General features: G+C 49.8%; 1 protein-coding gene across 11 annotated transcripts in view; it reads left to right on the top strand.

Moving 5' to 3' along the window:
* Window positions 1–11,082: 11,082 nt before the first annotated feature.
* Window positions 11,083–25,006, top strand: part of LRRFIP1 (LRR binding FLII interacting protein 1) — a 161,668-nt gene continuing 147,744 nt past the window's right edge. For 2 of the 11 annotated variants that reach the window (XM_061412735.1, XM_061412740.1), the window contains exon 1: window positions 11,085–11,219. In XM_061412735.1, the coding sequence (XP_061268719.1) occupies window positions 11,124–11,219 (96 nt within the window). In that variant the 5' untranslated portion in view covers window positions 11,085–11,123. Of the gene's footprint in view, window positions 11,220–25,006 lie in introns of all 11 variants that reach the window. The other 9 variants (XM_061412745.1, XM_061412747.1, XM_061412759.1 and 6 more) reach the window with 6 other exon arrangements.

Consider the following 25,006-nt stretch of genomic DNA (forward strand, 5'->3'; position numbering starts at 1 on the left):
TCCTCTGCTTTTTCTAAATCCAGCTTGAACGTCTGGAATTTCTCAGTTCATGTACTGTTGAAGCCTAGCTTGAAGGATTTTGAGCATTACCTTGCTAGCATGTGAAATGAGGGCAATGATGCCATAGTTTGAACATTCTTTGGCATTGCCTTTCTTTGGGATTGGAATGAAAACTGACCTTTTCCAGTCCTGTGGCCACTGCTGAGTTTTCCATATTTGCTGGCATATTGAGTGCAGCACTCTCACAGCATCATCTTTCAGGATTTGGAATAGTTCAGCTGGAATTCCATCACCTCCACTAGCTTTGTTCGTAGTGATGCTTCCTAAGGCCCACTTGACTTCGCATTCCAGGATGTCCAGCTCTAGGTGAGTGATCACACCATCGTGGTTATCTGGGTCATGAAGATCTTCTTTGCACAGTAATTCTGTATATTCTTGACACCCCTTCTTAGTATCTTCTGCTTCTGTTAGGTCCATATTGTTTATGTCCTTTATTGTACCCATCTGTGCATGAAATGTTCCCTTGATATCTCTAATTTTCTTGAAGAGGTCTCTAGTCTTTCCCATTCTATTGTTTTCCTCTATTTCTTTGCACTGATCACTGAGGAAGGCTTTCTTATCTCTCCTTGCTATGCTTTGGAACTCTGCATTCAAATGGGTGTATCTTTCCTTTTCTCCTTTGCCTTTGACTTCTTTTCTCAGCTATTTTTAAGGCTTCCTCAGACAACCATTATTGCCTTCTTGCATTTATTTTTCTTGGGGATGGTTTTGGTTACCATCTCCTATACAATGTTACAGACTTCTGTCCATAATACCCAGATAAACCTGGACAGTTATTTTCCCTATGCAGCAGCCACCTCGTGGAAGGAGCATCTGCATCACTCAGAAGCTTCCCTGTGCCCCTTTGTAGTCAGTCCACTCATCCTGCAGCTCCATTCATTCGCTCAGTCGTGTCTGACTCTTTGCAACCCCATGGACTGCAGCACACAAGGCTTCCCTGTCCATCACCAACTCCCGGAGCTTGCTCAAACTCATGTCCATCAAGTCAGTGATGCCACCCAACCATCTCATCCTTTGTCATCCCCTTCTCCTCCTACCTTCAATCTTTCCCAGCATCAGAGTCTTTTCTAAGGAGTCAATTCTTCACATCAGGTGGCCAAAGTATTGGAGTTTCAGCTTCAGCATCAGTCTTTCCAATGAATATCAGGACTGATTTCCTTAAGGATTGTCTGGTTGGATCTCCTTGCTGTGCAAGGGACTCTCAAGAGTCTTCTCCAACACCACAGTTCAAAAGCATCAATTCTCCAGTGCTCAGCTTTCTTTATAGTCCAACTCTCATATCGATACAGGACTACTGGAAAAATCATAGCTTTGACCGGACAGACATTTGTTGGCAAAGTAATGTCTCTGCTTTTTAATATGCTGTCTAGGTTTGTCATAGCTTTTCTTCCAAGGAGCAAGTGTCTTTTAATTTCATGGCTGCAGTCACCATCTGCAGTGACTTGGGAGACCAAAAAAAATAATGTCTCCCACTGTTTCCATCGTTTCTCCATCTATTTGCCATGAAGTGATGGCACAGGGTACTATGATCTTCGTTTTCTGAATGTTGAGTTTTAAGCCTTTTTCACTCTCCTCTTTCACTTTCAACAAAAGGCTCTTTAGTTCTTCTTCGCTTTCTGCTATAAGGGTGGTGTCATCTGCATATGTGAGGTTATTGATATTTCTCCTGGCAATCTTGATTCCAGCTTGTGCTTCATCCAGCCCAGCATTTCACTCGATGTACTCTGAATTTAAGTTAAATAAACAGGGTAACAATATACAGCCTTGACATTCTCCTTTCTCAATTTGGAACCAGTCTGTTTTTCCATGTCCAGGTCTAAGTGTTGCTTCTTGACCTGCATACAGGTCAGATGGTCTGGTATTCCCATCTCTTGAAGAATTTTCCACAGTTTGTTGTGATCCACAGTGAAAGGCTTTGACATAGTCAATAAAGCAGAAGTAGATGTTTTTCTGGAAGTCTCTTGCTTTCTTGATGATCCAACGGATGTTGGCAATTTGGTCTCTGGTTCCTCTGCCTTTTCTAAATCCATCTGGAACATCTGGAAGTTCACAGTTCACGTTCTGTTTGGCTTGGAGAATCTGAGCATTACTCTGCTAGCATGTTCGATGAGTCCTACAGAGGTCCTCACCGTTCTATCTCCACAGCTTAGTGTTGCCTGTTCTAAGTTTCATATAAACAGAACCATTCAATACGCACATTTGTGTGTCTGACTTCTTTCACTCAACATCGTTTTTCGGAGATTCACCCACATTGTTGTCTGTCTTAGGGGTTGTTAGTTTATATTGCCAAGTACTGTTGCTCTGTGATGTGCTTGTCTATCCACCTACTGACGGACACTGGGTTGCTTTTGGCTTTGGGCTACTCTGAACATTCTTACACGTGTCTTTTTGTGGACATGTTTTTCATTTCTTTGGGGCAAATACTAGTGAGTCTAGTGACCAGATCACAGGGTAGGTTATGTCTTTAAGAAACTCCCAAACAGCATTCCAAACTGGCTGTACAATGCCATACTCCCACCAGCAGTGTGAGAGTCCCAGCTGCTACACATTACCCACATTTGGTCTTGTCCGTCTTCCCAATGGTGGGCAATCTGGCAGATGCAAACTGGGATCTCACTGTGGTTTCGCTTTACATATTCCTAACGCCAAGGATGTTGAGCATCTTTCCTGCACTTTGTGGTCATCTGTGTATATTTTTCAAAGAATGTTTCACTGAAGTAGAGTTGATTTACAGTGTGGTGTTAGCTTCAGGTATACAGCTAAGTAATTCAGTTTTATATGATATATAAAAATACGTGTGTGTGTATATATATTCCTTTCCCATACTTTTCCATTAAAGTTATTACAAAATATTGAATATAGTTCCCTGTGCCATACAGTATGTCCTTGTTCTTTATTTTATATATCTGTGGAGAAGGAAATGGCACCCCACTCCAGTGGTCTTGCCTGGAGAATCCCAGGGACGGGGGAGCCTGGTGGGCTGCCGTCTATGGGGTCGCACAGAGTCAGACACGACTGAAGTGACTTAGCAGCAGCAGCAGCAGCAGTGTATATCTGTTAACCCCAAACTAATTTACCACTCTTCTCCCCTTCCCCCTTGGTAAACATAAATTTGTTTTCTATGTCTGTGAGTCTATTTCTGTTTTGGAAGTAAGTAAAGCCATTTGTATGATTTTAAGATTCCTCATATAAGTGACACATGGCATTTGTCTTTCTCTGTCTCGCTTTACTCAGTGTGATGGTCTCTAGGTCCGTCCACGTTGCTACAAATGGCGGTATTTCATTCTTTTTAGTGGCTGAGTAATATTCCAGTATATACATACAGCACATCTTCTCTATCCATTCACTTGTCAATGGGCATTAGAGATACCAAGGGAACATTTCATGCAAAGGTGGGCTCGATAAAGGACAGAAATGGTATGGACCTAACAGAAGCAGAAGATATTAAGAAGAGATGGCAGCAATACACAGAAGAACTGTACAAAAAAGATCTTCACTACCAGATAATCATGATGGTGTGATCACTCACCTAGAGCCAGACATCCTGGAATGTGAAGTCAAGTGGGCCTTAGCATCACTACGAACAAAGCTAGTGGAGGTGACGGAATTCCAGTTGAGCTACTTCAAATCCTAAAAGATGATGCTGTGAAAGCGCTCCACTCAATATGCCAGCAAATTTGGAAAACTCAGCAGTGGCCACAGGACTGGAAAAGGTCAGTTTTCATTCCAATCCCAAAGAAAGGCAATGCCAAAGAATGCTCAAACTACCACACAATTGCACTCGTCTCACACACTAGTAAACACATGCTCAAAATTCTCCAAGCCAGGCTTCAGCAATACATGAACTGTGAACTTCCAGATGTCCAAGCTGGTTTTAGAAAAGGCAGAGGAACCAGAGATCAAATTGCCAACATCTGCTGGATCATGGAAAAAGCAAAAGAGTTCCAGAAAAACATCTATTTCTGCTTGATTGACTATGCCAAAGCCTTTGACTGTGTGGATCACAATAAACTGTGGAAAATTCTGAAAGAGATGGGAATACCAGACCACCTGACCTGCCTCTTGAGAAACCTATATGCAGGTCAGGAAGCAACAGTTAGAACTGGACATGGGACAACAGACTGGTTCCAAATAGGAAAAGGAGTATGTCAAGGCTGTATATTGTCACCCTGCTTATTTAACTTACATGCAGAGTGCATCATGAGAAATGCTGGGATGGATGAAGCATAAGCTGGAATCAAGATTGCTGGGAGAAATATCAATAACCTCAGATATGCAGATGACACCACCCTTATGGCAGAAAGTGAAGAGGAACTAAAGAGCCTCTTGATGAAAGTGAAAGAGGAGAGTGAAAAAGTTGGCTTAAAACTCAACATTCAGAAAATGAAGATCATGGCATCTGGTCCCATCACTTCATAGGAAATAGATGGGGAAACAGTGGAAACAGTGTCAGACTTTATTTTTTGGGCTCCAAAGTCACTGCAGATGGTGACTTCAGCCATGAAATTAAAAGATGCTTACTCCTTGGAAGGAAAGTTATGACCAGCCTAGATAGCACATTCAAAAGCAGAGACAGTACTTTGCCAACAAAGGTCCATCTAGTCAAGGCTATGGTTTTTCCAGTGGTCATGTATGGATGTGAGAGTTGGACTGTGAAGAAAGCTGAGCACCAAAGAACTGATGTTTTTGAAGTGTGGTGTTGGAGAAGACTCTTGAGAGTCCCTTGGACTGCAAGGAGATCCAACCAGTCCATTCTGAAGTAGATCAGCCCTGGGATTTCTTTGGAAGGAATGATGCTAAAGCTGAAACTCCAGTACTTTGGCCACCTCATGCGAAGAGTTGACTCACTGGAAAAGACCCTGATGCTGGGAGGGATTGGGAGCAGGAGGAGAAGGGGACGACAGAGGATGAGATGGCTGGATGGCTTCACTGACTCGATGGACGTGAGTCTGAGTGAAATCCAGGAGTTGGTGATGGACTGGGGGGCCTGGTGTGCTGTGATTCATGGGGTCGCAAAGAGTCGGACACAACTGAGCGACTGAACTGAACTGAACTGAACTAGGGGAATTACTTTTTTGAAAAGCTTTTAAATTCTTGAAAGCTATTTGTCCACTTTTGAGTTTTGGTTGAAACTAGATTACATAAACCATAAATCCATTTAATCTTGTTCATCCAAATGTATCAAAATATTCTGAAAATGATCTAATGAGAGAAAAGGCCCTCGGAATACATTGTGATATGACCTACAATGACTTACAGCGACATTATAGATCAAATATTAACATTTGATATATAACACTCTTATATTTAGTTTAAAATACATGTTAGTAGAAGTTTTAGTATGTTCTGCCTGTACCCCAGTTGTCTCATGCACCCCACCCTGGAGACCCCAGGTCCAGGAGATCCTGCAAGTCATCCATAGGTATGACAAGATGAAGCAGTTACAAACCATTGTGGAGTCAGCAAAGATGTGGAAGGGGAATAGACTCAATCAGAGATGAAGGATAAGATAAATTTTTAAAAATCCAACATGACTCCAAAGTTTTAACTACAAGAGAAATGGAAAATAACTGCAAGTGTTACTATCCTGGGAGAGAAGAGGCATTTTAGAATGGCAAAACTGGGTTGGGTGGATCCATCCAATTTGCTACTTGGAGATGCTGAACGAGGCAACTGACAAAGGCCATCGGGCCATCGGAGACGTTAACCTCTCAGGCATGGTAGAGACACTGACCTCAGCCAGCCCCGTTCTGGGCATGATTTTGGCTCTGTGTTCTGCCGACTGCCTTTTGAGCCATCCCTGTGAAGGGCTGTGACCCTCCGCAGCCCTCCTCCAGCTGTAATCCCCGTGAGCTTTACCCGTCCTCTGTTAATTGGAAGAGCAAGACTGGAAGTTCCCAGTCTTGCTTCCCAGGTGATGTTAGTGGTAAAGAACCTGCCTGCAATTCAGGAGATGTAAAAGACGTGGGTTCTATCCCTGCGTCGGGAAGATCCCCTGGAGAAGGAAATGGCAACCCACCCCAGCATTCTTGCCTGGAAAATCCCATGGACAGAGGAGCCTGGCGGGCTATAGTCCGCGGGGTCACAAAGGGTCAGACAGGACTGAGCAAGCCACAACAAACAACAAGAGTGGAACATGAGTGGACAATGTTTGAAGCACAGAGAAGGCCTTCTCAGCAGACCCAGGTGAGTGGCATAGCATCTCTGTCTCCTGCTCAAAAATAACCTCGCATGGGTAGTGTAGTCACCTGGAACAGGAAAAGGGCCACGTGGGAGGGGGCTTTAGTGCCAGGGGCAGTCTTCCAGGTAGAAGCAGCTTCATGGACAAGTGTCCAGAGCAAAGAGAAAGCCACTGCTCCTTGGTGAGCCATGGCTCAGCCTGATGGATGGAGTCTTGTGGGCTTCTGTATCCCTCAAGGGGCACCCCAAGAACAGGGGATACCCGCAGAGCTGTCTAATGCCCTTGCGCACCCCCTCACGCCTCAGCAGAGGCAGATTCATCCCAGATCCTGGCCCTTTGGGGACAGGAGCGCAAGGACCGCTTATTGACTGCTGTGTATCAAGCCCTGAAATACCTCATTACGTGAACTGCCTGCACCCAGACAACGCAGGTATTGTTCACAGGCCAGAACCGATCCCCAAGGGAGAAGCCGTTGCAGAGCACGTCACCAAAGAAGGAGGAAACAACGGATGGTGGTCCACGAGGTCATGACCTCATGGGACCACGTGAGGACCAGCAACCTTGGTTCCGATGATTCCCAAGAAGCGGCCCTTTCCCAGATGAGGGTGGTTGATGGAGGAGAGGTGGGAGACAGAATTCACTGCAGTGTCTGAGGACACTGTGTAGGGACTGAACTTTTCAGAATTACCTCCAGGCAGTCCCTGAGGCAGCGAGTCCTCCCGTCTCTGGACAAAACCCAATGGGGTCAGTCAGGAGGGGGGTCAGAACCTGTACTCAGCCCCCAGTTTCAGACAGATGCTCTCATTATGATTAAAGCAGTGAAACATCCAGTCCCCAGTGAGGGCAGACAGCTGAGCAAGATAAGGTCAGCACAGAAGAATTTCAGTGCTGGCATACAGAGCGGCTTGATGTCCTGATGAAGACGGGTGAGGGAAGCAGAAGCAGCCTTAAAGAGCTGAAAAGACTTCTTCCAGAAGGGAGCTGTTGGGGACTTTCCTGGTGATCCAGGAGTTAAGACCTGATACTTTCCCTGCAGGGGGCACAGGTCTGATCCCTGGTTGGGGAACTGAGATCCCAATATGCCATGCAGCATGGCAAAAAGAAAAAGAGTTTTAATTTCTTAAAAATTAAAAAAATTTATAAGTTAAAGATTTCAATTAAAAGATTAAAATAAAACAAAGGCGATATTGGAACTTGGATATGTCATTGGATGAGCAGTTCCGGGTGTCTTGGGTAAGTCCAGAGAGAACAGCGGCTCTGTCTGAGTCCTTGGCGGGTCTGCCCCAGCCTCTGGCACAGATCCTGCCAGGCAGCAGGTGTGGGTGAGTGAGTGAGGGAAGCCATGGGCACCAGCCTGAGCAAAGACAGAGCCTTCACAAGGCATCAGGTGCTGGGGGAGCAGTGAGCCTCCAGCAGGACTGAAGAGAGACCTAGGGATGCTCTTCCACCCAGGACTGCGTCATCTAAGGACTGTGGGGACCTAGGCGGTATAAAATGTGATGTAGGAAACCCAGTCCACAGACACTTGCCCAGTCCCTCCACTGTGACAAGCAAATGCAAGCTCCCGGAGTACAACAAGGAACGAGGTCACTGCCCCTCTGCCCTGCTGACCCACCCCACAGCAGTCCACTAAGATGTCCTGAGCAACGGCACCTCCTGGGTCACTCCCCCACCGTCTTTTCGCTGCAATAAACCTCCAGCATCTTTCTCGGCCACTGCTGGGTCCCCTTTCTGTCCCCTCTTCCAGATTACCCCCAGGTTACTTCCTAAGAGCCCAAACCTACCTGGACACATCACTTGGTCAGAAACATACCAAACTGTTAACCATACTTATCTCTGAGGGGAAGGAGGGTAGGAAACACAGGTGACTTCAGAGTGGGCCTGCCCTCCTTTCTTCTCTTGAGCATTAAAGTTCTCCCCACACCCCAAAATAGTGGTAACTTTTGAACCCTGAGTTTCTACCAGCACATTTCTTCTTCCCTAATCCAATACTGACAGGTAGTTGGGTCTTTACCCTGAGTGAGAAGGCAATGGCTTTGTAAATCTTATCTGATCCTCCAGTTTATTTTGTTTTTGAAATTGAAGTATAGTTGATACACGACGTATAGAATAGTTGATATGCACACTCAGTCCGTCAGTTGTGTCTGACACTCTGTAGACCCCATGGGCTACAGACCACCAGGCTCCTCTCTTCATGGGATTTCCCAGGCAAGAATACTGGAGTAGGTTGCCCTTTCCTCCTCCAGAGGATCTTCCCAACCCAGATATGGAACCCGAGTCACTCGCGTCTCCTGCATCGGCAGGGCAAATTCTATACCACTGTGTCACTTGCTAAGTACCAAATAAACTATAGTTCTGTTAGTTGCTCAGTGGTGTGTGACTCTTTGTGATGCCATGGACTATAGACTTTCAGGTTCCTCTGGCCATGGAATTCTCTAGCCAAGAATGCTGGAGTGGGTTACCATTCCCTTCTCCAGGGGATCTTCCTGACCCAGGAATCGAACCCGGGTTTCCTGCATTGCAGGCAGATTCTTTACCTTCTGAGCCACCAGGGAAGCCCATAAATAAACTATACCTCTGAGTTATTTTTAAACCCACCCTTAGAGTGTGGAAGGTAAAGCTCAGGTTGTGGAAGGTAAAGCTCAGGTGAAGTCATTCCTTTTTCAACATCTACTTCCTGAGAATAGCCGACCTGTCAGGGCTTTTCCTAGAAGATGGGGATACAGGAATGAAGTGACAAGTCCCAGAAAACATGCCCCTGAAGAAGGAAGCGCCATCAACACAGGGTTTCTGAATGTGCTCTAAGGCTCGGCGGAGGGGGTGGGATGGGGGTTTGGTGGTGGCCAGATCCCGCAGCCTGGTAGACTGGAGCCAGAGCTGAACGCCCTGCTTATTTAACTTATATGCAGAGTAAAATGTGAAATGCCGGGCTGAATGAAGCACAAGCTGGAATCAAGATTGCCAGGAGAAATATCAATAACCTCAGATATGCAGATGACACCACCCTTACGGCAGAAAGTGAAGAACTAAAAAGCCTCTTGATGAAAGTGAAAGAGGAGAGTGAAAAAGTTGGCTTAAAGCTCAACATTCAGAAAACTAAGATCATGGCATCCGGTCCTGTCACTTCATGGTGAATAGATGGGGAAACAGTGGAAACAGTGACAAACTATTTTGGGGGGATCCAAAATCACTGCAGACGGTGACTGCAGCCATGAAATTAAAAGACTCTTGCTCCTTGGAAGAAAAGTTAGGACCAACTTAGATAGCACAATAAAAAGCAGAGACATTACTTTGCCAACAAAGGTCCCTCTAGTCAAGGCTATGGTTTCTCCAGTGGTCATGTATGGATGTGAGAGTTGGACTATAAAGAAAGCTTAGCACCTAAAAATAGATGCTTTTGAACTGTGGTGTTGGAGAAGACTCTTGAGGGTCCCTTGGACTGCAAGGAGATCCAACCAGTCCATCCTAAAGAAAATCAGTCCTGAATATTCATTGGAGGACTGATGCTGAAGCTGAAACGCCAATACTTTGGCCACCTGATGCAAAGAACTGAGTCACTGGAAAAGACCCTGGTGCTGGGAAAGATTGAAGGCAGGAGGAGAAGGGGACAACAGAGGATGAGATGGTTGGGTGGCATCACCAACTCAATGGCCATGAGTCTGAGTAAACTCCGGGGGTTGGCAATGAACAGGGAGGTCTTGTGTGCTGCAGTCTATGGGGTCCCAAGGAGTTAGACACGCCTGAGTGACTGAACTGAACTGAGGCCTGACTCCATCTGTGAGGTCAGACCCCATCTCACCTGGGGTGTAGGTTTGAACCAGGTCCCTACAGCCACCTGTTAGTACAAACCCCTTTCTGCAACCCAATCACTTCGAGTCCTCCCCTGTCCTCGCTGAGGTCCAGACACAAGCGGTAGCCCCTGCCTTGAGGAAGTCAGCCCAGGATTGCCAGGGTTCCCCACCGGGCCAACCCAAACCCTGGGGGCTCCAGGCATCTCGGGCTCCGCCTCCTTTCTCTGATCGTCTGCCATGGCTTGCTCCCGGTCCCCACCAACGACCCGAGCCCCCATCACCCCCTCCTTGGCGCCCACAAGCTCCCCACCCTGAGCCATCCCAGGCCTCCTGCCATTTTCCTGTTCACTGTCCCCTGTCGTCCCGCACCCCCATCCCTGCCTCCCACTGGAATCCCCAGCCCTCATAGTCCCCGTGCCCCTGCGCCTCCGCCTTGCTCTCGCTCCTCCAGCCCCTGTTCCCACCGGAACCCCCAGTCCCCTTGCCCCACGCATCCTCATTCCCCTTCCCTGACTCCCAGCGGTCCCAAACCTCCCGAATCTCCACGCTCACGGTCCCCAGGCGTCCCCGGGCCCCTAGCCCCCAGCGCCCGGATCCCTGGCCCCTGGAGTCCCAGCGCACCCGGCTCCCCGGTCCTTCGGCGCATCCCCACAGCCCGGGTCCCCGTGCCCCTCTCCCCGGGAGTCCCCAGACTCCAGCCCCCAGCGCCCAGGTCCCCATCTGGCTCGCCCCGGTCCCCGTGTCCCTTCACCCCCACTCCGCTTCAGGCTCCCCAGCCCCTGTCCCCCGCGTCCCTGCAGTCCCCGCAGCCCGGGTCTCCGTGACCCCCTCCCCCGGGCGTCCCCAGACCCAGGCCCCCAGCGCCCGGGTGCCCATCTGGCGCGCCCCGGGGTCCCTGCAGCCCCCGCAGCCCCGGTCCCCGCGTCCCCCTCCCCGGGCGTCCCCAGCCCCTGTCCCCGCGTCCCCGCGTCCCCGGCCCGCGCCCGCTGACGCCATGACGCCGGCGGAGGGCGGGGCGGAGCGGGGCCGGGCGGCCAGAGGGGCGCGGGCGGCGGAGCCAGGGTCCCGCGGCGCAGCGGGCGACGCGGCCGATGGACATGGGCACGCAGGGCTCGGGGCGCAAGCGGCTCCCCAACCGGGAGCGGCTGACGGCAGAGGACGACGCGCTGAACCAGATCGCACGCGAGGTGAGCGCGGGGCCCGGCCGGAGCGGGGCGCGGGCGCCGGGCTCCGCCGCAGCTGTCGGGCGTCCGTCCGCCGGCTCGGCGGGAGGGGCGCGGGCCGGGCCGGCACCTCGGTGGGCCGAGCGCGGGTCCTCCGCCGCGGGGACGGGCAGGCGACACCTAGCCCTACCCCCAGGCCCCCGGCCCCATCCGGCCGCCGCCCCCTCGCCGAGCCGGACTGGGGTGCCGCCCCTCTTGCGCACGGTGGCCTCGGGCCGGCCTGGTGGGGGGCGAGCGCCCGACTGGGTTGTTTGCCGCATCGTGGGGGTGACGTAGGCCCGACCCCCGGAGCCTGCGGACAGTCCCCGGAGGCCACATGGCCCTGGCGAAATGACCCGGCTCCTGTGTCTGACCCGCTGTCGTCTCGATTGTCACACAGGGCGCAGCTGGGGCGCGAACTGGGGTCTCCCTGGATTTCGTTTCTGGACCGAGGCTTAAAGCGGGCCCAGGCACGCTGAGGTTCTCATCAAAGTTTCCAGGGCAGAGTTTATTATGACGGTCGATGATGAACTTGAAGTGTGCAAATTAAAGGAGCCCCGCTAGGGTGACTTGTACAAACGCCTTTTCTTCCCACAAGAATTCAACCTTTGGGCTAAACAAACCGCAGGGGAAAGATGCCAGGGAGACCCGGGGCAGCAGGTTCCCTGGGAAGGGGTGAGATTTCTGGGGCCCACAGGGGACAGAGCTTGGCTTGTCATGTCACAGAACACCTTTGTACGCCTTCTGGATTGCCTAGCCAGCGTGCTCACTGTAGACAGGCCCCCCTCCCCATCCACTCTCTTCCAAGTGTTAGAGTGTGATGGAGAGGCTGTCTACATGTCATTATCATCACGTGGAAAAACCTCCAGGCGGTGTAGACTGCGGTGTCTGGTTGCCTCACTCAGCTATTTATGGAGGTCCACTCTAGTACCAGGTCTTAGATGATTGGCTTTTATGGATTCATGGCTGTCGCTCAGTATTTGTTGAATATTGAATGAATAAATGCATTTATTTTTCTCCATGTGGGAAGAAACTGGGCTTTCCGGGAAAACTCCTATTCAGCCCTTAAAACCCATGGTAGATTTGTGTCCTGTGTGGGACCTCCCCCATCAGCCCAGGCAGAGGTCTCCCTGCCTGCACTCGGGCTCCTCTAGCTTTTGCTCCCTACACCTGCCGTGGTGGTCACGTGGCTTCAGCCATTTCTGTTCACCTGTCCGACCCCCGTGGAAGGTAGCCACCAGGCAGGCACCGTCTTACTCATTTCGCATCCCCAGCACTCAACACAGAGCCGGGCACATAGTAAGTGCTGCTAAGTCTCTGTTATATTGCCTAAAAAACCTAAGGGGCACGAGGCACTTACAGTACATGTGGCTAAATATAGGCGCTTGCTAAATGTAGCAGCTTGAACATAATCCCCACCCCTGTGAAGACGGTCATGTAAGTAAGTGTTTAAACATAAAACCAAACAGGTGTTCTCCGGGAGGCCTGAGGTGACATGATCCGTGGGCCTTGTCTTTCCAGCAGTGGTTGCGGACAGAGGAAGGAGACTGAGGGTCCCGAAGTCCACCCCGTGTCTGCTGGATTTTATTAAAACAGACTGAAAGGAAAGGCCAAGGGATGCTCCTGGGGGGAGAGCCTTGAGGTGCACAGTAACCGGGCACCCACGGGCCTGCCTCCCAGCCTAGGGACGCAGTTGGCAGTGACAAATTCAGACACCGGCGTCAGACCCAGGACTGGAGCTACACACAGCTCCTCTGTGCTCTCCTAGTCAGCCCCTTCCCGGTCTCTGTTTTTTCATCTTTAAAATGGGGAAAAGACCTCCCCTGAGGCTGTCAGGAGTAACGGAAGTGAGCAGCAGACCTAAAGTGAGTCACTGGCTAGATGTAAGGACTACAGGCTTGGAACGTCCCAATAACCCTGGCCATGTAGCTGTTCCGAGTGCTGAGTGGCAGCTATCTGTCATGTTGGAAGGAGCCGGTGCAAATACATTTTACTGCCAACTTAACTCTGTCTCCCAACTGTGAAAATTAGAATCACTATTCAAATGGCAAATATCTATTCACCATGGAGTTTTAGAGAGTTCTTATAAAAATCAACAAAATTGTCTTAAAGTTTCATATGAATACTTTCTCATTTGCTCATTGACTCAGCAGATACATGCTGCTCTTTCTGAAGCCCTGTCCTAGGGAGACTGGGATTCAGGGATGGACTTAAAGAGCATCCACCCTTGAGGAGTTGGGGTCTGACTTAGAGCATGACAATAATAGAAGACAGGAAGAGATCTGAGATTAAAAGGATATTGGGCCCTGAAGGTTTGGAAGTGAGAGAGTAACAATTTATTGATGGGACTAAGAATAGCAATCAGAGGTGGCTCCCTGGAGGAAGTGGCATTTTGAGTTATTCTTGAAGAAACCCTGACCTGGACTGGCCTCCACCAGGGGAAGTGTTCTGGCTGGAGGGCAGCTTCTCTGGGCAGTGTCCCCAGGGCGGTGGACCCTGGTCTCCACAGCGTCTCTGCAGCCGGCTCTGCTGGGCGTCTCTGCAGGTGGCCTCATCCGCAGGCTGCCTTGCTTTAGCAGACTCTGCCCCCGACCCCCCGAACCCACATGCTCCGTCTCTTCTGGTGGCTCTGTCCTGGGAGCTGGAAGCATCTTCCCTGACAAATCTCGCAAGTCTCCCTGCTGCTCCTGAGCCAAGCTCTCTGACCGCGGCACGGGGGCAGGGCAGGAAAGGTTACCCAGTGATCAATCAGGCCTCTCCTGGAAGTGGGAAATGAGGGGACGTGGCCTCCCCCGAAGCTCTTGGGGACATGAGGGGGGCCTGACGGAAAACATCAAGAGGCCTCAGGAAAGTGGCAGGGGGTGGGGCAGGCTTGGGTCAGGCAGGCCCCCAGGAATGTGCACTCAGAGGATAAGTGGAGAATTCCAGGCTGCAATGATGGAGTCGGGCAGGGACAGGGAGCAATGAGGACGGGGGGGGGGGGGGGGACGCGGGGAACAGGGCAGGACCACAGTGGAGAGCTGGCTGCATCCCCCTCGATAGCTTCGGACTCTCTTTGTAGAGGAACAGGAAGCAGGGACCCAGTAGAAGCTCTGCTTTTATATTTCCGCACTTCCCTTATGGTCTCACTCCGGGCAAGCTGATAGTAAATGGAGCTGTAACTTGAAAACGCTGCAGATGCATTTGCAGGAGTGGCTTGTTTCTCGCTGTCTGAGGTGGGATTCAGGCAACATGTTGTCAGGAAGAAGGTCCAGTAAGCTACCTTGAGGCACTGGAGCAGCGTGTCTCTCACCCCCGGGAGGGGTGTCTGAAAGCAGATGTAGTTTTCTCTCCCACCGCCTTGAGCGTTCTGCTCAGGATTCTGGTAGCATCCACACCTCTCATCCCATGCTCTGCTGGGAGTGCGAGCATGTTGTCTCAGAACACTGGCCGTTTGTGTTTCCAGTACAAGGAAGTTGGCTCTGCAGGCTGCAGGAGACCGGCCCTTCGGTGAGCTCACCATCCAGTGAACGCTGGTGGGGTTTCCTTCCTCTTTCACAGCACAGCGACCCCCCACGACTGTGGCCTCCTTTCCAAGGTGGTCTTGCTGGGACGCTGCCCTCGGGGTACCCTCGCCAGGGTACTTCCCAGGTTCCCCCCTATTGGCGGAAGTTGACCCCTGACCTGTGAGAGCAGCTGTTCTGGGTTCATGACCCCTCCCCTTCACTAGAGAAGCGCCCATGGCCCCATAAGGGTCAACCTTTCCGGGGAGGGGAGTTAAGACCTCGTACCCCAGGGCCAGCGACTGACCCAGGGGAGTGAGGATGCAGGAAGCCCCACCCCACCCGCTTGCCTCCTGAAGGAACCGACAACGGGGTGCAGGTCACCCTCCAGGGCCCCCGAGGGAGGGCCCGAGGGCAGGCTCCACTGAGGCCACCTCCCTTCCCCCCAGCCCCTCACCGCCCCCCGCTGACAGTGCTCCCTGGACAGAACACTCACCTTCAAACCCCAGCCCCGGGCTCCACTTCTGGGCACCCAGCTTAGGACAGCCTCCGTGCCTCACTCTGGGTGGTCCCACGAATACAAAATGTTCTGTCCTAAAGCCCCCGGTCACTTGCTGTCCTCCCACCCCCCATCCTTCCCAAATAGCCCCAGAGAGATCACCCTGTCCTGAAGGACCCTGACTGCTTTTCCGGTCCAGCCTTGAGGCCATTCGAGGGCCCAGTCTGGGCGTGGGCCTCTGCAGAGCGGCCCCAGAGTCCGGTTCCGTTGGACCCCCGCTTCCCCTTCTTCCGGCTCTCGGCAGGCAGGTCTGACTCCTCTGGAGTCAGAGGTGAGCCCTGATGGCACGATGCAGGCTGCTGGTGTCCGGGCGTGGCCCGTGCCCTCGGGGGAGGTCACACGGGGGGCGGCGTCTACAACCTGGGCTTCCTGCAGCTGGTTTCCCTCATTTGAACCGTCACCTTCACTCGCTTCTCCCCAGAGAGTTTGCCTGTTTGAAGCTGGCCAGTGGATGCAGGCCGTTTGGACTGGAGGGTGAAATCTATCCAGTGTGGCCGCGGTTTGGGACTGGGGTGGTGTCAGAGCCCCTCCTTCCAGGGTGGGAAGAGGTGAGGGGCCTTCAGACACCCCCACCCCCGGCCCCAGTTCTAACGCAACTACCGTGGGGTGACCCTGGGCCCCTCCCTGGCTTGTCGTCCTGAGACACTTGCACACATCTTGGTGCATCAGTAACAAGCATTAGGAATATGACAAGACGAGCCTTCCGAGTGGATGTGTGTCATGGTCTGAGCTGTCAGGGGAATGGCCCGCGCCCTGCCTGTGACCTGGGGCTGATTCCCGACAAGACGGTTCTGGGTGGGGGGTGGGCAGTCCTGCTGGACTCCCATGATCTGTGGGCCCCGCCCCACGGCTATTTCTGTCAGAGGGCCAGCTGTCTCCCTGTCCCTTTTCTGGGCGACTCTGTGATGACTCACGGCTTTAGTAGTCAGGGCTGTGAATGCATGTGGAGGACCTAAAGCATCTGCTCCATAGAGTGACTGTCAGGGAGCTGGGTTCTCACTGAGCCTGTCACCTGCGAGCCTTGTCAGGGTTCAGGAGGGACAAGGGGGACAGGTGGCGACCGAGGGTGCTTTTAAGGTCTGAGGTGCGTCAGGGACTCCCAGGAGCTTCTCCCCTGTAAGTGTATGCCATCCCATCGGAAGAGTTTAGAGCATCCCTGTTAGATGTGGAAAAACTGCTCCGAGATGCTCGGTGACTTGTCCGAGGTCATCTAGTAACTCAGAGGTGCCAGGTCATCGTCCAGCCTGTTTCCTGAATCAGAGTCTTGGCTCCACACAAGGCCCTATTCCAGACGGTGCCCTGAAGTTAAGCTGACTTGCTTCCCATCGCAGGCACTGTTGTCCTCAACTGCCCTCTGAACCATCAGGCTTAACATTGCATGTTCAGTTCAGTTCAGTCGCTCAGTCGTGTCCGACTCTTTGCGACCCCATGAATCGCAGCACACCAGGCCCCCCAGTCCATCACCAACTCCCAGAGTTCACTCAGACTCACGTCCATCGAGTCAGTGATGCCATCCAGCCATCTCATCCTCTGTCGTCCCCTTCTCCTCCTGCCCCCAATCCCTCCCAGCATCAGAGTTTTTTCCAATGAGTCAACTCTTCGCATGAGGTGGCCAAAGTACTGGAGTTTCAGCTTTAGCATCATTCCTTCCAAAGAAATCCCAGGGCTAATCTTTAGAATGGACTGGTTGGATCTCCTTGCAGTCCAAGGGACTCTCAAGAGTCTTCTCCAACACCACAGTTCAAAAGCATCAATTCTTCTGTACTCAGCTTTCTTCACAGTCCAACTCTCACATTCATTCATGACCACTGGAAAAACCATAGCCTTGACTAGACGGACCTTTGTTGGCAAAGTAATGTCTCTGCTTTTGAATATGCTATCTAGGTTGGTCATAACTTTCCTTCCAAGGAGTAAACGTCTTGTAATTTCATGGCTGCAGTCACCATCTGCAGTGATTTTGGAGCCCGAAAAATAAAGTCTGACACTGTTTCCCCATCTATTTCCCATGAAGTGACAGGACTGGATGCCATGATCTTCGTTTTCTGAATGTTGAGCTTTAAGCCAACTTTTTCACTCTCCACTTTCATTTTCATCAAGAGGCTTTTGAGTTCCTCTTCACCTTCTGCCATAAGGGTGGTGTCATCTGCATATCTGAGGTTATTGAGATTTCTTCCAGCAATCTTGATTCCAGCTTGTGCTTCTTCCAGCCCAGCGTTTCTCATGATGTACTCTGCATAGAAGTTAAATAAGCAGGGACAATATACAGCCTTGATGTACTCCTTTTCCTATTTGGAACCAGTCTGTTGTTCCATGTCCAGTTCTAACTGTTGCTTCCTGACCTGCATACAAATTTCTCAAGAGGCAGGTCAGGTGGTCTGGTATTCCCATCTCTTTCAGAATTTTCCACAGTTTATTGTGATCCACACAGTCAAAGGCTTTGGCATAGTCAATCAAGCAGAAATAGATGTTTTTCTGGAACTCTCTTGCTTTTTCGATGATCCAGCAGATGTTGTCAATTTGATCTCTGGTTCTTCTGCCTTTTCTAAAACCAGCTTGAACATCTGAAAGTTCACAGTTCGTGTATTGCTGAAGCCTGGCTTGGAGAATTTTGAGCATTACTTTACTAGCGTGTGAGATGAGATGAGTGCAATTGTGCAGTACTTACTGTTTCTCCTCCTCCTCTTTTTTTTTTCACACTTTCATCTTTAAAAATTAATTTTATGTCATTAAAGTAATGTTTGTTTTCACCCTGGTCCCATATTCTCAGGCCATTCTCCACACAACAGCTGGGTGGTCCTTCTAAAACATGTCAGATTGTGTCGTAATGGCTTTCCATATCCCTCAGTAAAAGCCAAGCTCTTAATGGGCTTTGTTGTTGTTGTTCATTCAACAACCCCATGGACAGTAGCACCCAGGCTCTTCTGTCCTCCACTGTCTCCCAGAGTTTGCTCAAATTCATGTCCATTGAGTCGGTGATGCCATCCAACCATCTCATCCTCTGTCATCCCCATCTCCTGCCACCTTCAATCTTTCCCAGCATCAGGGTCTTTTCCAGTGACTCAGCTCTTCACATCAGGTGGCCAAAGTATTGGAGCTTCAGCTTCAGCAACAGTCCTTCCAATGAGTACTCAAATCTGATTTCCTTTAGGATGGACTGGTTAACGGCCTTAAAAGACCCTAAATGACCTGGTAATGGGCTCCCCATTTGTAAATAATATGCATGTGCACTATTCATTGATTTTTCAACTGTAGGCACCATGTGCTGGCCTCCTGATTGGAGGGGAGGACTTGGGTCTGTGGGTCTAGCTCAGGTTCACTCCCCGCTTTCTCCCCACTCTTCTTCACGTTATAGTGACCTTGCGCTTATAGATTCATAAGCGACCGCTAGCAGAACAATAGACTGGTTAAGAGTGTGGGGGCCCAAGTCAGTTTTCCTTTTTCCTGGGTTCAGTCCCCGATCCTTGCACTTACTCCATGACCTCAGGCAAGTTCCTTAACCACTTTGTGTCTCTATTCCCTCATCTGTAAGATGGGAACATTTTAAGAGTATGTTTCTTCCCGGGTTTTATGGGGGTAAATGAAGTATTTCCTGACAAGACTTCAGAGGATGACCAGAACATGCTCAGTGAACACTAGTGGTGATGATGATGTAGTGTGATAGCGCTAACTGCAGAGCCAACAAGTATACGATATACAATTTTCTGCTTTTTTTGGAGTTCATTATTTCCTTTTTTCCCCAATCGCTCATCTCTTTGCGTATCTCTCATGCCTAATTTCTCACGAGCTTTTGAACAGAAACCTTCGCAATATTATTTTCTATGTGATTAAATGAATCTATCAGTTCCGCTTTATGCCCTCCTGGAAATCTCCCCCCGAGACCTCTGTCCAGTCTGTGCTGAGTGCTCTCGGGGTTTGTGTCAGCTGCCCTCCCCTTTGCCACTTCTTTGTTGCTGTCGATGCATCCGTGTGTGCTGGATTCTGCACTGTCTTCTTTCTTGAGCTACTAACTCATTTTGTTGGAACACACCCTTCAGTAGCTTTCTGAGAGAGAATGCCTTTTCTAAGCGCTTGCATGTCTGAAAATGTCTTTATTGTACCCTCACACTTGATAGTTCGGCTGAGTATAGAGTTCTAGGTTAGAATAATTTTTTTTCCAAAGAATGACAGAGATTTCTATGTATACTTTGAAATTATTTCCAGTGTGTATTGTTAACTGGGAAAAAAAGCAATGTGCAGAAAATGAAGATAGCATGCCATTGCTCAGGTGAGGAGGTCTGTGACTTGCCTGCATTTGCATAAGGAAACTGGCAGAAAGTCCAGTAAAAGCAATGTGGACATGTAAGTGGAAATGTAGATTTGTTACATGTAATTTTTATACTCCTTTGATATTTGAACCCTGTGACTGTATGATTTTTATGTGATTTTATCTCTTTATTTTGGCTCTGCTGGGTCTTCCCTGCTGCACGGCCTCTTCTGTAGTCGTGGAAGCGGGGACTGCTCTCTAGCTGCAGTGTGCAGACTTCTGATTGTAGCGGCTTCTCGGTGCGGAGCTAGGGCTCTAGGCACGCGGCTTCAGTAGCTGTGGTGCCCGGGCTTTGTTGCTCCACAGTGTGTGGAGTCTTCCTGATCAGGGATCGAACGAACGCGTGTCTCCTGTATTAGCAGGTGATCTCTTTACCACTGAGCTACCAGGGAAGCTCTGTATTACCTATTTAATAAAATAAAATAATAAATACCAAAAACGTATAATTAACTGTTTTCTACCACAATTTTGAAGACATTTTTTTCCATTTTATTCTAGCTTTCAGGATTGCTTTGATCATTTTGATGCCTTATATATTCTCAGTATCTTGTGTAACATCTAGTTTTACACTCTACAAGCTTTCAGGATCCTCTCTTGATTTTCAGTATTCTGGATTTTATTTTTACCTTCATTCAATCTGGAAATGTATATCCTAAAATTCTGGGATATTTTCTGAAAAATTTCCCCTTCCCACTGTTTGCTCTGTTCTTTTAAAGTAACTGCTGTTGATAGAAGTAGCTTCCTTTTTCATCTCATTTTCTAGCTTTTTGTATTTTGGTGATACTTTATAGCTAATTACTCAGCTTTATCTTCTCCTTCTTCTACTAAACTTATTTGTCCTATATTTTATTTCTAAGAGTATCTGTTCGTTTGTTTTGGTTCCGTGGTCCATTTTTGCAGCATCCTTTTTGAGTCACTAATGCAGCACCTTTTTCTGTCATTCTGAGGAGTGTTTATTTTGGTTTTCTGATTGTTCCCGAAAATCACTTTTGTTCCCTGTGTGATGGTCTATTCCTTTCCGTCCTTTGTGTGATTTGGCCTCTGTCTTTAACCTTGGAGCCCTTCCCAGAGGTGTGGTGATCCTTGGATCCATTCATGTATGAGGACAAGGCACTAAAAAACTGGGAGACAATTTGAGGGAAGGCTAGGAGGGCTTCCCAGATGGTACTGGTGGTAAAGAATCCACCTGCCAATGCATAAGACATGGGAGAAGGAAGTGGCAACCCACTCCAGGATTCTTGCCTGGAGAATCCAGAGGAGGAGAGCCACAGAGGCTGGTGGGTAACAGTGTATGAGATCACAAAGAGTCAGACACAGCTGAGTACATAGGAGGGTAAATACCACAAGATTCGGCCAGGGCACCTCCCGGGGTGCAGTGGGGTGGCGGAGGTGTTGGCCCCAGACTTTAAGTAGCTCCTCAGGGCACTGGCGCACAGTCAGGATTTGAACCCGAGCCCCCCTGTCTTCTGGGGAAGGCAATGGCACCCCACTCCAGTACTCTTGCCTGGAAAATCCCATGGACGGAGGAGCCTGGTAGGCTGCAGTCCATGGGGTCGTGAAGAGTCGGACACGACTGAACGACTTCACTTTCCCTTTGCACTTTCATGCATTGGAGAAGGAAATGGCAACCCACTCCAATGTTCTTGCCTGGAGAATCCCAGGGACGGGGGAGCCTGGTGGGCTGCCGTCTCTGGGGTCGCACAGAGTCGGACACGACTGAAGCGACTTAGCAGCAGCAGCAGCAGCCCCCTGTCTTCAAGGCCAGCAACTTGACCACAGGGTCAGTGTTCAGAGGAAATGCTGCTTAATGCAAACAAACCAAGCCTCTCTAATTTGGTACCTAGAGATAGAGTTTTGTTTTGATGAAGGGGGTAGAAGAGATTGAGAAGAAAGTTGGAAAATAGTCTGAGACTTATACCAAGGAAGAGGTTGTGTCCATACAGCCCAAACTGGAGAACTGGTCACGACAGTGTGCTTTTACTCAGGGTGGAAAAATGTCAAATTAGGTGAGCAAACAGAGAGCTTTGTTTTAAAAAATAAGATTTTCATAGCTTCAGGCATCCAGAAGAATTCATTTGTTGGTTCGGAAAATTCTCTTAAGATCTGAGAGATACTTTCCATAAAACAAATAGAAAATACCTGGAGAGGTTAGGTAGGCAGAATGTGATATGGTCTTGGCAGCGGGTGAGCCCCTGGATCAGCAAGAGCCAGAGCCAGAGCCGTCCAGTGCCTCCCCTGGCGGATTAAGTTGCGATGTTCCCACGCACTCCTTGGCTCAGGGGAGCGAACGAAAAACCCCGCAGTGGTCACAGTAGTGTTTCAGCAAGCAGAAACCAGGAGATCTAAAGTTGTTCGTTAGGCTTTGAACCTCCCTCACATAAGTTTATCCATTTTTCCACCCTTACCCTTGATTGCTTTTTATTTCTTATCTTCTTTTGTGATGTCTCTTGTTGTTGTGCTTTTTAATATGCTTTCTAGGTTGGTCATAGCTTTTCTTCCAAGGAGCAAGCATCTTTTGATTTCACGGCTGCATGCTGTGATTTTGGAGCCCAAGAAAATAAAGTCTCTCACTGTTTCCACTGTTTCCCCATCTATTTGCCATGAAGTGATGGGACTAGACGCCATGATCTTAGTTTTTTGTTTTTTTTTGAATGTTGAATTTTAAGCCAACTTTTTCACTCTCCTCTTTCACTTTCATCAAGACGCTCTTTAGTTCTTCGCTTTCTGCCATAAGGGTGATGTCATCTGCATATCTGAGGTTATTGGTATTTCTTCCAGTAATCTTGATTCCAGCTTGTGCTTTATCCAGCACTGTGGTGTTGGAGAAGACTCTTGAGAGTCCCTTGGACTGCAAGGAGACCAAATCAGTCAATCCTAAAGGAATTCAGTCCTGAATATTCATTGGAAGGACTGATGCTGAAGCTGAAACTCCAATACTTTGACCGCCCTATACGAAGAGCCAACTCTTTGGAAAAGACCCTGATGCTGGGAAAGATTGAAGGCAGAAGGAGAAGGGGATGACAGAGGATGAGATGGTTGGATGGCATCACCAACTCTATGGACATGAGTTTGAGCAAGCTCTGGGAGTTGGTGATGGACAGGGAGGCCTGGCATGCTGCAGTCCATGGGATCGCAAAGATTCAGACACGACTGAGCCGCTGAACTGAACTTGTTGTGCAGTTGCTAAGTCATGTCCGACTCTTTGCAACCCTGTGGACTGCAGCATGCCAGGCTCCCCTGTCCTTCACTATCTCCCGGAGTTTACTCAAATTCATATCCATTGAGTCAGTTATTCTCTCTAACCATTTCAGGCACATGAGAAGATATGGAGTTTTCCAAGTTGACACTGGGAGAGATGGAATTTCCATGTTGATTGAACAACTAACACGACCCCACCCTGGATGCCCTAAAATATAGCTTGAAGTTACCCTTGAAGCCCTCTGAGCAGAGCTGGCCAGTAGGACTTTCTGTGATGATGGAGATGCTCTGTGTCTATGCTGCATTGCTGTCGAGCACTTGAAATGCAGCTAGTACAGCTAAGGAACTGCATTTTAATTCATGCTTCGTTTTACTTCCTTTAAATATAAATAGACACCCCTGGTTGGTGGCTACTGTATTGGACAGCACAGCTCTTGAGCAATGATTTATTCTTTGTTGAAATCTGCTGTCCTGGAGGTGTGCTCTCTATTGCAGAAGTTGTTGATTCTCATCAGGAGAGGGGTGACAGGTGGACAGGCCTGGCGTCCCGCAGGCCGGAAGTGAGTCCAGCCCAGGGAGAACGCATCGGGCAGTGGGAGAAGCACAGTCAGCCTTTTGAAGTTGTGTGTCCGTAGGCAAGTTAGTGAGTCCGAGTCTCCTTCCCTTTGTCTGTGACAGAGGAATAACATTTTCCATGTGGTTGTGGTGATGAGTGGAGCTTCCCTGGTGTCCCTGTGGTGAAGGATCCACCTGCCAATGCAGGAAGCAGGAGACTCAGGTTCGATGCCTGGATCAAGAAGATCCACTGGAGGAGGAAATGGCAACCCACTGCAGTATTCTTGCCTGGAGAATCCCACGGACAGACGAGCCTGGTGGGCTACAGTCCATGGGGTCGAAAAGAGGTGGACACGACTGAGCGACTGAGCATGTATGTGGTAATGAGTCGTGCCAGGAAATGGAGAGCATCTACTGGGGACAGGAAATACACGATGGTTCTGGTGGGTGCCTGGGTACCTAGTGGGCGCTAACTGGATAGTGGCTATTTTCTCCCTCCTGCCGGCTGTGTTCCTCTCTACCAAGGGACAGCAGTACTGCCAGATTGGCCAGGATGTGCCCCGGGCATCACCGATGCAGAGACAGGGGTGATTGGCAGGTGGATGCTTTACCACTGAGCCACCCTCCCTCAAAAGATGAGGGCTGGAACGAGAGACCAGGATCAAGATAAGGAAAGAGAGTGGCCTATAGGAAAAGTGTCAGAAAAATACAGGAGAGATGATCTCCTGTGTGCTGGGGGGGAAACAGACAGCCCTTGGCTCTGGGTCAGTGAACTCAGAGGAAAAGCCCTCACCGCTACCCCTTTAAATACGCTAACCCCATAAACTTTGTTTAGTATCAGAACCCCGTGTGCTTTCTTATAGTTTAGAGCTTGTGTTCAATTCTTTGGCCTTGAGATGGAAGGGACCCTCCGCTTTCGATTGTTTTTTGCTTTTTGGCCTTGAACTGAAGAACCAGTAATAAGATGCCGTCAGATTTTTCTAGCCCCTTTACTGTCAGGCAGCCAAGCTCTGGTGTCAGGCCTCTGGTTAACGTCCCGGAGATGACGGCCCACTTCACCCAGGCCATATCCCGCGCCATTTATCTTTGGGTTTATCTGACCTCTCAGAAGCTACTAAGCTACCTGCCTATTTTTAACCTGTGCCTGGAGCCAGCTCCAGAATGAAGTGGCCACATGAGCCATGATGAGGTGGTGACCACACAGCCTTCCAAATCTTCACTCCACTTTCTCGGGCTTTTCCTCTTTTGTGTCGGGGTTTGCCAGCCTCGGGATTACTGACATTGGGCCGGATGCAGGGGTCGGGGGAGGGTTTCTGGACATAGCGGAACGTTTACCAGCATCCCTGGCTTCCGCCCGGGAGTGACGACCGCAAGGGCCCCAGGGAGCAGAGCGGCCTGTGGAGAACCATCGTGTTTCCTGTTCCCGCTGGGAGTGTACCTCAGCTCTGGACCACACGCCTCGTCTCCAGAAACCTGGTTCCTTTGCTCTCACCTCTGATCGGTGGCTGCAGCTGCTCCCCAGGAGGGCAGAAAGCACCAGCTGACCAAACCACATGGTCCTGGGAGTTTTCCCAATTAAACCTCCCGGAAGTTACTCTGAGGGGCCCGCCTACTCTGGAAAGCTGTGGTGGAGCTGTTCTAGGAGTAGCTGTGCAGACTTAGGAAGTTGGGATGT

This window comes from Bos javanicus, chromosome 3, assembly GCF_032452875.1.
Source record: "Bos javanicus breed banteng chromosome 3, ARS-OSU_banteng_1.0, whole genome shotgun sequence".
NCBI lineage: Eukaryota > Metazoa > Chordata > Mammalia > Artiodactyla > Bovidae > Bos > Bos javanicus.